Genomic DNA, 13,221 nt, shown 5'->3' with positions numbered 1-13,221 from the left:
TTGAGGGAGAGGGGATCTTCTGATCACTCTGCCTTTTGACAGCCGAGTCCACAGACCACTATAACTACAACCATGATTTTGTCTTAACAAGTGAAATGCTACTAAGTATATTCTCGTGATAGATTTTATGAGACTGAATATGTTTGAACTATATAATGTTGCAACAGACGTCCGCAATACACGCAGTATACAAGATGATATTTAGTGAGTGGTTCGAAGTGGGACGTGAAACGTTCAATGGGTGATCGTTTTATTTCATCTTTACCACATATATCTAAGGTAAACAATTCAGGCTGTTGAGCAGCTTCACATCTTACATCGTCTATAATGTTAAGGTCAAGCACGACTGCCTTCTAATTCGATGGGGACCTCTTGCGACAATACACAGTATTGCATATCAGGCAACAACAGGTTGTTATTGACAAAAGTAACAGTATAACACTAGTATACCATTTGATGTGATAAGAAGTATGAATACAGGTGAGGCTCACTGATCTTGTTTCATCGCTTCACGTAGGAAGGCAAAGCATATATGGTACAAAAAATCACGAAAATAATCTTGTTATAAGTTTCAAATAATATCGTCGGATGGAGAGGGCGGTTGGAGACGGTGCGTCGCAAAGTTAACAGCCTATAATAAAACAATGGCTATGACCTGTACTGCTAAAAAGAAGCCTACCTATGTATCATTTTCGACAGAGTTGAATGCCAAGTTCTGGTGTGCTGTGTGCTGCTTTCTTTCGTGTAAGGAACGAGCAATCTGTTGGAAATATCTCTGATGCTGTTCTGTCGTGCGGTAAGGTCTCCCGTTTATACCATTGGAAAAGCTAGTCTTCTGTAAGGAGTCGCCCGTGAATTTGCCCTTGTTGGAAGTCAGGGCGCCAAAATTTGGCTTCCTTCTGAACATCCTTTGCATGACTAGGGACTTGGCGGGATCTCTCCTGTCTGCGTGCCAAATGACGTTGCCTCTGCCGTCGATGCCGAAGGTTTCGTGCATGTGCATGACGTCGGTGCCCTTGGTGTACCTCAGCCGCGGGAAGTTGACGGAGTTCCCGTCCAAGTCCGACGTCCCCCCGCCGCCGCTGCTGCCGGAGCTCGGGCTGAAGGAGGGCGAGCTGCCCAGGTCCCAGGACGACCAGGAGAAGGGGTGAGGCACCAGACGACTCGTGGGGATCTTTCTCGTCCTCACGACGTCCGAAAGGTCGTACCGCAGAACTTTCTTACCCCCTCCGGTGTATTCCTGGACGACCTTGAACGGGTAGGGCATGCCGTTGGTGAGAATGGGGAGGGGCTCCACCTCCTGGAAGTGCGGGAAACCACAGCGCGTCGGCTGCATGGAGTGTCTCGTCGACCCGCCGGCTTTTCTACTCGGTAACTTGGGTAGATTTATGCATGCGTTCTCCTCAAAAGGACCGTGAACAGTAGCCTCGGGCGCCAGGAGGAAGTCGGCCTCTGGCCGGTGGTTGTGGTCGCCATGGTCACTAGGGTCACCGTGGTCACTGTCCTTCGGTGGATGAAACGTTCTGAAAAGAAGAATGAAAAGTTTCAGCATCGATTTCATATACACGACACATGGATGTCAGTTATAAAGTTATACATGGCTAGTCTCAAGTTCGGCGTTCGGCTCAGAACCAAGAAATCACGAGTTCGAATCCTGCCATGTCACCGATCTTGTGCCATTGCAGTAGACCACTTAACTTAAAATGAGCATGTCTGTATCCCCGTTAACCTTAGCGTTGACTACGTTGGTGGTGGCATGAAAATAAGTTGAAAGAACTTGAATGTGCCGTCACCATGTCTTGTAATAAATGTTGGAATAAAAAACCTCCGTTGCAGTATGTTAAAATCAAGGAGGTTTAAACCTTCTTGATTATATAAATACTGATGGCCTTGTATCTACTGTTTATCAGGCGTCTTCTTAACGCTTGATAGTACGTTTGTGACACTGTATTTTTCACAACAAATATTTCTTTCATTTGACACTTAACCAAGCGAATCCCTCTTTACAAATACACAATGGCCTTGGCCTTCGTACCGGAATTTCTTTTGATTAAATCTTTGTTCAGATAACAACGACGACATAACAGCACTGCATTTTTCTCTGTTTTCTGTGGTTTATTTTTCTTTTCACTGCGGAAACAGAATATACCAAACATTCAAACTCAATATCCGCAATGGCGAAGTTCACTGCGTGTGTTAGACGTTGTTTATGATAACATGTAATCCCTAGTAACGTACCCTAGGCTCACATATGTTTCCATGCAATGATCCCCACAAACAAAGTTCTCGTGAGAAACTGAACATAATCTAATTATGGCTTCAGCGTTCCAAATTTTTTAGAATACTCAAGTCTAACAGACCAACACTTAGCTATAACTATCACCACCACACCAAAGTTTAGTAAACTTGACAACATAACTTTGACTACTTTATTCCTCAAGTTCGCCCGCGGGTCTTTTGTTTCCATGGACATGACACACTTCGTTGAAAACGTGAAAAGCGTTTGAGAAGTCTGAATTAGATTTTCAAGGACCCTGAACGTAGAGGTTCGTATTACTGCCTCCCTGGCAGCGTGCCTTTCGCCCGGTATTCGCCAGCATTGTTCGCTTGCTTTCACCTCGTCCGACTAAGTTATCCGAACGATTTAGTGCAATGTTCAGATAGTTTTAGAGAGCGAAGCCTGTGTATTATTCACTTCAGCAACGTCATAACTTCATACTAAGTTCATAGGATTATGATAAAAAGTTTGTTTGTTCGTCTGGCGGTTAGAAACAACGTAGTCTGACGAGGTAGGGGGTAGCAAAAAGGTCAGAGCCGACTCTCTAAAATTTCTCCCCCACGTTCACTTCTGCAGTAAGACCGGGTGAATAGCTCATTCATGTGCGGCCGTGCACGACAGGGTACAGGGTTACAGATATCGGTGTTACCTTGCGAAGAAAGCGATATCATGGCTTACCGTGTACTGTAAACATGTGACAAACAATCCACCTTTGGTAAGACCGTTGTTGATACGACATGTAAGTGTCCTACTTCTGGAGACCCTCCTAGTTTTGTACATAAATACGTAATCAGTACCTCTCTCAACTGTTAATATCCTACTTTGCAAGTTCGTAAACATGTCAATATGACATTAACTACTGGAAATGTCAGCATTACCTGGTTAAGACGCCGCTTACATGGCGTGAGATGTGTGTGCTTGTCCAGTCTTGAATAAAACAAAACAACTAAAAAATGATTTCTCTGTTCGGAAAACGAAGGTGGATACTGGTAAAAGAAAATAAAGATAAAGGTCATTTGAAGATTTTCCGTGTTGCGTATCACTTTTCGCGTGGTCAGAGCCGTTTTGTTTACAAAAACTCTCAGTGCAAGAGCCCATGACTAGCGACCCAATAGACTGTTGGCAAACAGTGCTCTATGCATTTACAGCGGTTGACTAAATTTGTTTAAAATTGGTACACACTTAGAACGTTATGGTACGATCTATCAAATTGGGCGTGCAGTATGCTAGGTGTGGCATTTCCGGACAAGGCACAATTTGAGTAGTGCGTAGCTTGTTTACCAAGTGTCTTCATATACATTTATAGTGCTGGATGATAAATAGTTCGGCACACTTCTAGAGGGCTATGGCAGATTTATTAAACTGGTGGTGTGTGTTTAGGTGTACTGTTTGTGACAAGGTGACTCGGGGTTGTGGCGAAGCGCATTCGGCATGTGTCAACATGGCGGACCCACATGTACAGCTTCTTTTCAAAATACACCTTCCACAAACCACGTCTCACAAAACCCTACCGACACGACTTAAATATTTTGTGTACAGGCTCTGTGTACGCAGTCAGCGTAACAGACCTGTGCTTTTAAAGCAATCATGGTTATTATGGTTCGCCCACCATAACAAGAATTTAGGCCATTGTGTGTTTTCTCAACAACAAGCCATTAAAATGTCTGACGAGGCAATCACTCTAGGTAGGCTGACGGCTTTATTTGTAGTGGTCCATGGCTTTTATAGCCCCTAGGTAACGTTCTGTTTCTGAGGAACCGTTATTTTAGCAAACTAGTTAGTCTGGTCATCATCAAGACATCAGAATCACAACATAGGGACACTAAATTCGAGCCAGTAGATTCTTTTCGAGTGATGCTTGCGAATGAGAGCTATGTAAAGTGAAATAGATGACAGCTGATTGTATCACAAGATTACAAATCTATAAAAACAGGTGGCAGACGTCGACAAAGACAGAGGAGGAGGTCTCTTCACAAAATTGTATTCCTTATCATGTACTAAGATAATTCGTGATCTATAAAGGAGAAAGTTTCACAGTAAGTCTAAGTGTGCATTTTAAGTTAGAATCAGATAGTGTAAGGTTGAATCCTCACCTGTATTTGTTGCTAGCAGGCGGGACTTCGCTCTGTTCCTGCGCTTGTTTCGCTTTGATCATGGCCTTATGAAGACACGACACAAGCTGCTCGTTTCTGCGTTTCTTGTTGTTCCGTCTGTCTCGGTAGTCCTCGATGTATCTCCGTATGTCCGAGTGGTGCCGAAACTCATACAGGTCCGTCGAGTCGTGATGATCGGGTCTTCGGGCCGCAATCCTCACGGGCGGCGGCCTGCGGGACGCGGGCGACAGGTGAGCGGCCTCTCCCGCGTGTGCGCCGCCGCCGAGAGTTTGAGTGGTGGGCGCAGGAACCCGGTTGGAACCAGCCCGATAGTCTCTCCTGATCCACTGCGCAGAAACACACCGTGGCGGCGGCGTCTTCAACCTCCCAGATCGCCACGATGTTCGCCGCGGCGGCCTGCTCTCCTGCCGTCGGCGCTGTCTTACACCGGGACCGCATTTCCTCCGACTCCGCCGAGCACCAGTCCTCCTGGCCGCACGACGCACACCGTGACGACTCAGGCTCCTCCCCACAGTAATGAGATTGCATCAGGTGCTGCATAATTTTCTCTCAACAACTACAGCGACCTGGCTTCATAACCTCACAACACACTCAACGACATAACGTCTGCCATCACACAACAACAATAGTCATACAACCAAGGGAACCGCTGCATGGGTTATGTGACCCCGTTATTTCGTGACGTCACGTGCGAAGTCAAACAGTTGGCTAGATTTAATTACAGTGACCCCGTTTGTGTCCAATGGAAGGAGTCCCTTCAATTAAAGACTTAGCCCACTGCTTATGCGGGGGCTTTAGACAGTAAGCACATGTGAGGGACGAAACACTTTGTACTGTACACAATGGCAGATGGGGTGTACTCGCCATTGCTTAAGAAAGGATCACAGGATAAGGATAAGTATCCAGGGTATCGGGGAAAACACGCTTCGGCATGCTTCTTCGAAGTTGCAATCGTCGTTCATCCGATAGACGTAAAATACTTCTGTAAATAAAATTGTCACGATCGTAATTCCATGTAAGAAGAAAAAGGAGATGTTTTTAAGCACCGCAAAACCACATAAGAAAGAAAAGAAAGATCTATTATAGCAGCATCAGTAGTCCCCTGATCCTGTCATATGTACACTTCAGATATCAGATGTTCAAGACCGTACCCGGAGCAATTCAGGTTACATTTAAATGCGTCTGTAATTTGCAGTTAAGAGGCGAAACTGCTGGGTAGATAAATATTCAAGAAATGTTTTTTATTCACCCCACACAAGACCCCTCCCCTGACAATAGCCTCCCATCCTACTATGGGGACTACATGGCGAGGGGCGTCAACGCTCTACGCTAAATTGATTTTCGGCAGGCTGGCTTCCCTTTAATGTGATACCGTATAAAGGATCATCTTATATTTACTTCAGGGTAATGGCCATCCTGAGCTGCTATCCACAGTGCATGCGCAGATGTGTTTGACTGTGTGTGGATGGTGTTCAGCACCAGGGACAGCGTAGGTTGTTATGCACTTGTTTGTGGACCTGTTTCGGAATTTCCCACGACCCGGCAAACCTTCATCAAAGATAGAACACAATTCACATAATTCAATACTGCAGTATTGTAGCATTGTATTATTGATTATGAAAATGATACGCTGATTAGCATACCGCCTGTGTCCCCGAAATCACAAAATGGTATCGCCCTCACATGTTATAAGCCACACATTGTTTTCTAGCCGTATGTCGTCTAGACTGATAAGCTAATATTTCACAACAGGATACAGAAGCTGCTACTTATCTCCAAGCAGATGGATAAGTGGTATAGAAAAATGCATTACTGGTCAGAGCCGTAGAGACGCAGAATAAAATGCAAGTCCGACCTATAACGTTACATCTGCTTGGAGATTAAGCTTCTCCAGCCGTTTCATTGCTACAACAGGTGTCCATCGATAACTGTGGGTACATATAAATTCACACGAACAGTCAGTGGCATATCTAAAGCTGATTCAACCTTCACCGCGAATCCAGACGGTGGAGGGTCAAATCCCGCTCGGGCACGGTGTGAGGGCTGGGGTTGTTGTCCTACCGGATGGGGGCAACAAGGGGGGGGGGGGGGGCTTCAGGCGTTAGCCTCAGGCGTCAAACCCCTGAAAGTAAAAGGACCATTAGTCTGCAGTCCAGCCTTGTTAGTGTTAGTCCGCTCCCCAAGATCCGATACCCCGCCAAGGCTGGACTCCAGGCTAAAGAAGAGTAGGGATGACCCGGTGTGCCTGTCTTGAAACTAAGCAGTAGCGAAGTTAGCCACAGTGAAAAACAATGACAGTTCAGGGTGACTTCTTACAAACATCTTCCTCCCCCTCCCCGAACCACAATATGGAATCGCCTGACCCAATCACAACCTTATGTTTGAGTTTGAAGGAAAACTCCTTGACATTATATTAAACATTAACCAAACAACTCCCCCTTTCCGCCCTCTCACCGGACTGCGTGTCAGAACTGTGACAGAGGAAAATACCAACTGTTTAGTTGGAACAAAACGTCAGCAAAGTCAAAGCGAACTATCGAAGGTAGAAAGAAGAACATCATGGGTAAGCCGACCTGGACCGAGCGAGTTGTGAGCGCTCTTCGGGTGAGGAGGTTCTTGGTTCGGGCGGCATTGGCTGAACTTCTCGGCACATTTCTCCTGGTGGTAAGTTACGTTCAACATTGTGTTGATGGGAGTTTAATAATTAGCGAAAGTGCTACCGCGAAGGTTTGTGCCGAAGTGCTTAGTCTTTACGCTGGTTTTGGAGGAGCGTCAACAGTTTGTTAGGGCTACAAGTTACAACTAGCATAGTAAAGTTCGAATTTGCCGAGATAACTGCTCTGGAATGTGTAGGACTACAAGAAAACTTAACGAGAAAGCAACGTAACCACACGTATGGTAGTCTCATTAGTCAAGGTTAGGCAAAGCTGTCGAAAGAAAGTGGCAAGGCTGGTTTCGCCTTCTTGTCATAGACCAACAAACCGCCTTGTCTTGCCGTCGGTACACATCTAATGTAAGTTTGATGGGTAACTGTGTACATGTGTGGCTGAAATGAAGTAGGGCTGACAACACATCTGAACACAGCAGGAACATATTATCATTTACACGGTTTTAAGTTAACTGCACGCATTGGTTTTTAGTTTTGCCGATATTTCAGGACTCAAAGTATCAGAGAAACCCTGCGTCTCCATCTTTTCAACGGGACCCAAATAAATTTGCCCATTTAGTTGTCCATGTGTAACAGGCATGTAGCTCCTGATAGGCCCTCAGAAAGTCTGGCTTTCAGGCTAGCCCAGGAAGAGCGTCATTGCGACTACACTTTACAAGGACGTTATATGTAAATATAAGAGCTACTGTACATGTACCTAGGTGACAGCGGTATTCATGCTGATTGAGGAAGACGTTTATTGCCCGTATTTGCCCCTTGGTTAAGCTTTAGGTCACAACAAAAAGAACATATGCATTTAGGCTAGGACGGGTACAGAAATCTAGTACACCTCCTTCTACTAAGTTCTAGCACTGGTTGGGATATCATATAAGAACAGATGGGTGTGGTTGATTGTTGACATATTCCTTAGCCTGGGTGCCAAACCCATAGCACACTGGACTTGGATTAAAGAAAGATCAAGAAACCCTTTCAGCTATTTAATCATAGCCTGATGTCGTAGCTCGTATGTGCAAAAAACTCCAGTTAGTATAAAAAATGATTTTAGGAACGACATTCGTAGCCTAGCCAGGAAGCCGAGGAGGAAACCTGTGTGAAAAATCAGCGCCTGGCTTCTAGGATAGAAATCCTGGGCGGGACTAGGCCGAAGCCTGCTCCACATCAGAGTTTCGGGCCTGGCTGTGGGCCAGATGTTCCAGATTCTCCCGGAGAGGTAAAGAGTTCACCAGCCGATACCATCAGCTCACTCTGCCAATCTCACGTCCCGGCATCACACGATATCTGCTGAAGGATTCCTGAAGTCACGCGAGAAAAAAAAAGTGTCTAACAGACATCTGGTTTCTACTGCAGATTCTGGAGATGACGACAAATCCTTCCGTTCTTTTGCCAAGTCAAAAGAAATCACACATTCTCACTTGACACTTGTATGATCGCTCGCTGCCCCGTTGGAAAAAGTTACCGTTTGCGATTTTCGACATCTGAAAATGCACAGATATTTTGATACTGGTAATTTAATCACATGTACATCAAGCGCGGATGCCTTTTAACTTTTAAATCTAGTAGTAACTGACTATCTACTAGTAGGTCTGCATGCTCAGTCAATGATGGTCAATGTCTGAAATGACTTCTGATTGACACGTATGATGTACGGATAAAACGTGTGGCTTGTTCCGTAGTCGTACCATAGTCATGATGATTTCAAAAAACAGTGTACTGTATGTGATCGTTTAGAAATGCGTAACATCTAGGTGACAAAGAGAAATACTAGAGTGAGTAATACCAGTGACACTAAAATAATGGCCTTGGCACTACATGTAGTACATTTTCTGTGACAGCTGCTGGGATCGTGAACTTGTGTCAAGGTCATCATTTGCGCAAATGGACCAGGTCCAAACAAGAATTCCAAAACGCCCTATTAGAGACTGTATTTCCAACTGTGCCCTACACGCATCTGGGGTTTACGGAAAAATGGGGAATCTAGCCAGGCTATTAGGATACCGCTTTCTCGACGCGGACGCTACGGGTATGCATGGGGGTTTTGCTCTACTGCCTTTTTGACACAAAATCTCCTTTCATTTTGGAAGCCATTTGCGTAGAATACCCTCAGATGCTAGATACTGGTTTGGCGGTTGTGTACTGGCAGATGAACAAGCTGTCCAGAAGACATAGACCTGGGGGCTAGTGTGAAAACATTTGAAATATTGCGATTGAAAGTGGTTTATTGTGAATATGAATAGGAAAAATAAATTTTCGTCCACTTCACATCATTTTATATATACGAATATTAAAGAAAAAACAAAACAACTTTTCCCCGTTTGTTTCAGACGATCGGAAACGGCTCCGTGGCGCAGGTCGTGTTGAGTCGGGAGGCTAAGGGGACGTTCTTGTCCATCAACTGGGCGTACGGCATCGGGGTAGTCATCGGCGTGTACGCCTCCTGGGGGGTCTCAGGTGAACTGCAGCTTCAGCCTCATCAAGCTATATAGCATTGGATTGATGACACATGACATAACGCAATTTGTCACGTCTTTTCTTTTTTTTAAAATAAGTCTCCTCTGTAGATAGTTCAATCATTAATGCTGACACGCATGAAAGCTAAAACAACATTTTCTATACTAACAAATATTTTTCAAAATGGCACCAAAGGTGTCATTATCATATCTGCTCACATTGTATTTATATTTCATTAAAAAAAGATCGTATTGGATACAGTTCCAGAAGTTTTGCCATGAATACAACTTTTACAGAGGAAAAGACGTATAGATGTTTTTGGTCCTTTCAGACTGACAGGCATTAAAGATACTACAACATTTTCCAACAAATATTTTTCAAAATGGCACATTGTATCTATTTATATAAAAAAGATTGGATACATAATTTTGTACAGTTCCAGAAGGTCTGCGAATCCATGGATACAACTTTTACAGAGAAAAAGACGTATAGATCTTTCTGTTTTTTTTTTCAGGAGCCCATCTGAACCCTGCGGTCTCCCTGACCATGGCAGTCCTGGGTAAACTACGCTGGGTGTACCTGCCGTGTTACGTCATGGCTCAGATGATAGGGGCCTTCTTGTCAGCGGTTTGTGTGTACATTGTGTACTATGGTAAGGACGCGTCGCCATTGCTTTGTGTGAAGACCGCGAGCTATGGAAGCAAGAACTATCAATGACATTCTTACACCAAGATTTATCCATGTTTTAAACTGTAAGAGTAAATTACCAACGCGTCAATAGCCTAAACAATCCTATTACGAAAAATGTGTGAAAAAGCCATATAGACGTCCTGGATAATTCTGATGCTGGTTGAATCGTTGTTTAGTACTTGAAATGATATTAATCTATAAGACTGTAACACCATTGTCTACAATGAAAGCGACAAGAGAATAAGGTACAACTCCTATCCATTCTCACCTCTTTTTGTACCGTAGAAAGAAGAATTTTAGCCATTTGTTGTCGTTAACGTCCAAGGTTTAAAAAGTTAATTGCCACGCGACAACTTTTGCTTATAAGTTAATGCTGAACATTCTCCACAGATGCATTGGGTAACTTTGACGGTGGTACCCGAGCAGTTGTAGGTGTGAACGGGACGGGAGGCATCTTCAGTACCTACCCGCAAGACTATCTGTCTATCGGCAGTGGAGTGCTGGACCAGGTGAGCTGGTTTGGGGAGGAGTGGGGGGCGCGGTATTATTACGATAGCCTTCCTAACTTTAAAACACGACGGTGATGGCTAGGTCGGAATAGGTATTTAGTGCTTGTGTCCTGCTATAGTACTGAGGCCTTAATCTATAAGGCGATGTTTGGAGGTTCTCTCAGTAAGGGCCCTCTGTCGTCGACACCAGCAACTAATGTATTGATGACGTTGTTGGAGCGGTTGTGGATGTGTCAGCTGTCTCTTTTGTGATGGGAAATGCTGTCGTAGATCACTCTCGACGGTTGATTTGCCATAGACTTGCTGAAGATCTTACAAAACTACGCCTTAACTGTTAATCATTTCCACTAGGACAGTAAATGATCCTATTTTTTCACTTAACCTGACAGGTGGTGGGCACTGCCCTGTTGCTCTGCGGTGTTCTGGCTCTGACGGACTCCAAGAACAACAAGGTGGCGGCCGGGATGGAGCCTCTCCTGGTCGGCCTGCTGGTGTTCGCCATCGGCACGTCCTTCGGGTTCAACTGCGGGTACGCCATCAACCCTGCCCGAGACCTGGGCCCGAGACTCTTCACGGCGATGGCAGGCTGGGGCCTGGAAGTCTTCAGGTAAAAGAAAAGCCGGGAGGAGGTGATAAAGAATGAAACATGGACAGCAATCATTTGAGATACAAAAAGGAATTCAATTGATTATATTCGTGTATTAACGTTAGACGGAGTGGAAGGTCTACATTAATAGCCTGGTTATCAGACCTATTTTAGCTCCCCAGTCCTTGTCCTCTCCACGCACGAATCTCTCTCTCTCTCTCTGCGGATGAGACTACATTAATGCAGCTCGTCTTGAAACTTGTGTTCATGATTTGTTGTGTCCAAGTATTACGCCAATTCTAAGGAACACACGGAATATTTTGAAAAATACACTGTAGACGAGCTCCGTCTCAAGTTACCCTTTTGCTGCAACCACCTGTCACTTTTTTTTACCGCACTATGAAGTATTAATGTCAATCCTCTCAATTTCTCAGGGCGGGAAACCACTGGTGGTGGGTGCCGATAGTCGGCCCGTTAATCGGCGGGCTGGTCGGAGGGTTGGTCTACACGCTGATGGTGGCGCTGCATCACCCGGAGGATGAAGACGACAAGCCAGTACACGAGTCACCGGAGCTGCAGGACGTCAAGGTTCCAGGTGGTGGCGTTGCTAACGCTGCCATGGAGGACTTGCCCAGTAACACTGCGGTGTAGTGGTAGCACAACGCGTATATGCAAGGCTTGCCTTATATATGACATAAGAAGTTGAGGCCAGTAGGATCGAAAAATAAAACTTCCCCAGGTAGACTCCAAGCAGAATAAACCTCAACCATACATCTACTTGGAGATGTAGATGTATGACTTAGATGCGAAATGTTGGTCTTTACATGTGCGATAGAGACATCCAAACATATTTAATACTACTACTTGATAAGTAGTATATAAGTTATGTGTATTGTGTAGATATGGTAGGTAGATGGTAGGTTGTGTATTTGACTAGAGGCTGACTAAGCCATCGATACTAAATACATTTCACTTAGTGTAATACATGTAATATATAGCAAACACATTGAAGAAAGCCAAAAGGAGACTGATGTAAGACAAGTCCCCCCCCCACCGATGATTTATGATGCTTGCACTGTCACAAATGTATAACAACAACGCTTCCCTGCTCATGTGTGTTTTTTTTTTCACTTTTGGAGCTGGCAAAGTGGACCAATTGTGTGTTATGATATTACTTCTTTGGACGTCATAGACGTTATGTCTGTAACCCTAACACGTTGTTAGATCTCAATAGGGTCGCCCAACTTGAGACTGTATTAAAGAATTTGAATTTACAAGACATCAGACAGCGTTGCTTCTAATCTGTGTGTTTGTTCAATTACAGCAAAAGATCTCGTAGAATGTGTAAAAATTGTATCAGAGGAAAAGAACGTGAAAGGTGAAACCATCAAACCATAATAACATAAATCATGGTATATTTGCAAATAATATGATACTGTTTGACAAACCAATATAATACATGAATGTCTAATAATCATCAACAACATATGTAAAGTGAAGTTTTACATGGGGTGGTGGATCTTGAGGAGCGGGCTGAAGCTAACAAAACTTCAACCTAACGCGTGTGGTGCCAGAATTGGAATTCTTCTAATGCAAAGACCTAGTTTTACCAATACACGTATCATACAGCAATGAATGCTACAAAACAGCTTTACCTTGCCTAGATTGGTGAGTCAACAGTCTAACGTCCCTACGTGATGTGGAAGGACGAATAAAAATAATTTCGCCAGAAACGACGTCGACGCGCGTGAAATGAACTTTTCAAAGGTAAACCACTTAAAACTTATGTATTCATCAATTTGTGATGAATGATATCATCGTTAACCTTTTGGGATGTCTCTTTCAGCTGAACTGTGCCGTTTTTCAGACATAAAGATTACCCAACGACCATCATAAAAATAACTAATACTATCAGATCAGGGCGTAGC

General features: G+C 44.3%; 2 protein-coding genes across 2 annotated transcripts; one reads left to right on the top strand and one right to left on the bottom strand.

The window, feature by feature from the left end:
- Positions 1–244: 244 nt before the first annotated feature.
- On the bottom strand, positions 245–5,028 carry LOC109466020. The gene is made up of 2 exons (XM_019763544.1): positions 4,372–5,028; positions 245–1,523 (listed from the first exon to the last, which is right to left on the bottom strand). Exons 1-2 carry the CDS (start codon positions 4,431–4,433, stop codon positions 680–682), a joined length of 906 nt encoding a protein of 301 aa, XP_019619103.1. The 5' UTR covers positions 4,434–5,028; the 3' UTR covers positions 245–679.
- Positions 5,029–6,596: 1,568 nt separating this feature from the next.
- Positions 6,597–12,572, top strand: LOC109465934 (aquaporin-10-like). The gene is made up of 6 exons (XM_019763420.1): positions 6,597–7,056; positions 9,382–9,508; positions 10,023–10,160; positions 10,589–10,707; positions 11,097–11,314; positions 11,728–12,572. Exons 1-6 carry the CDS (start codon positions 6,952–6,954, stop codon positions 11,942–11,944), a joined length of 924 nt encoding a protein of 307 aa, XP_019618979.1. The 5' UTR covers positions 6,597–6,951; the 3' UTR covers positions 11,945–12,572.
- The last annotated feature ends 649 nt before the right edge of the window (positions 12,573–13,221 follow it).

Source organism: Branchiostoma belcheri, unplaced genomic scaffold (genome assembly GCF_001625305.1).
Source record: "Branchiostoma belcheri isolate BF01 breed outbred unplaced genomic scaffold, Haploidv18h27 scaffold16, whole genome shotgun sequence".
In the NCBI taxonomy this organism is placed as follows: domain Eukaryota; kingdom Metazoa; phylum Chordata; class Leptocardii; order Amphioxiformes; family Branchiostomatidae; genus Branchiostoma; species Branchiostoma belcheri.
The sequence above is the reverse complement of the archived record's forward strand: the minus strand, read 5'-3'. Positions and strand labels throughout refer to the sequence as shown.

Bases quoted from the DNA above. Each gene is read 5' to 3' on its own strand.
- LOC109466020 (XM_019763544.1), bottom strand. From the start codon at position 4,433: ATGATCAAAGCGAAACAAGCGCAGGAACAGAGCGAAGTCCCGCCTGCT. The intron at 1,524-4,371 runs GTGAGGATTCAA...TCTTCTTTTCAG, and splicing joins CCTGCTAGCAACAAATACAG to AACGTTTCATCCACCGAAGG.
- LOC109465934 (XM_019763420.1), top strand. From the start codon at position 6,952: ATGGGTAAGCCGACCTGGACCGAGCGAGTTGTGAGCGCTCTTCGGGTG. The intron at 7,057-9,381 runs GTAAGTTACGTT...CGTTTGTTTCAG, and splicing joins TCGGCACATTTCTCCTGGTG to ACGATCGGAAACGGCTCCGT. The intron at 9,509-10,022 runs GTGAACTGCAGC...TTTTTTTTTCAG, and splicing joins CGCCTCCTGGGGGGTCTCAG to GAGCCCATCTGAACCCTGCG.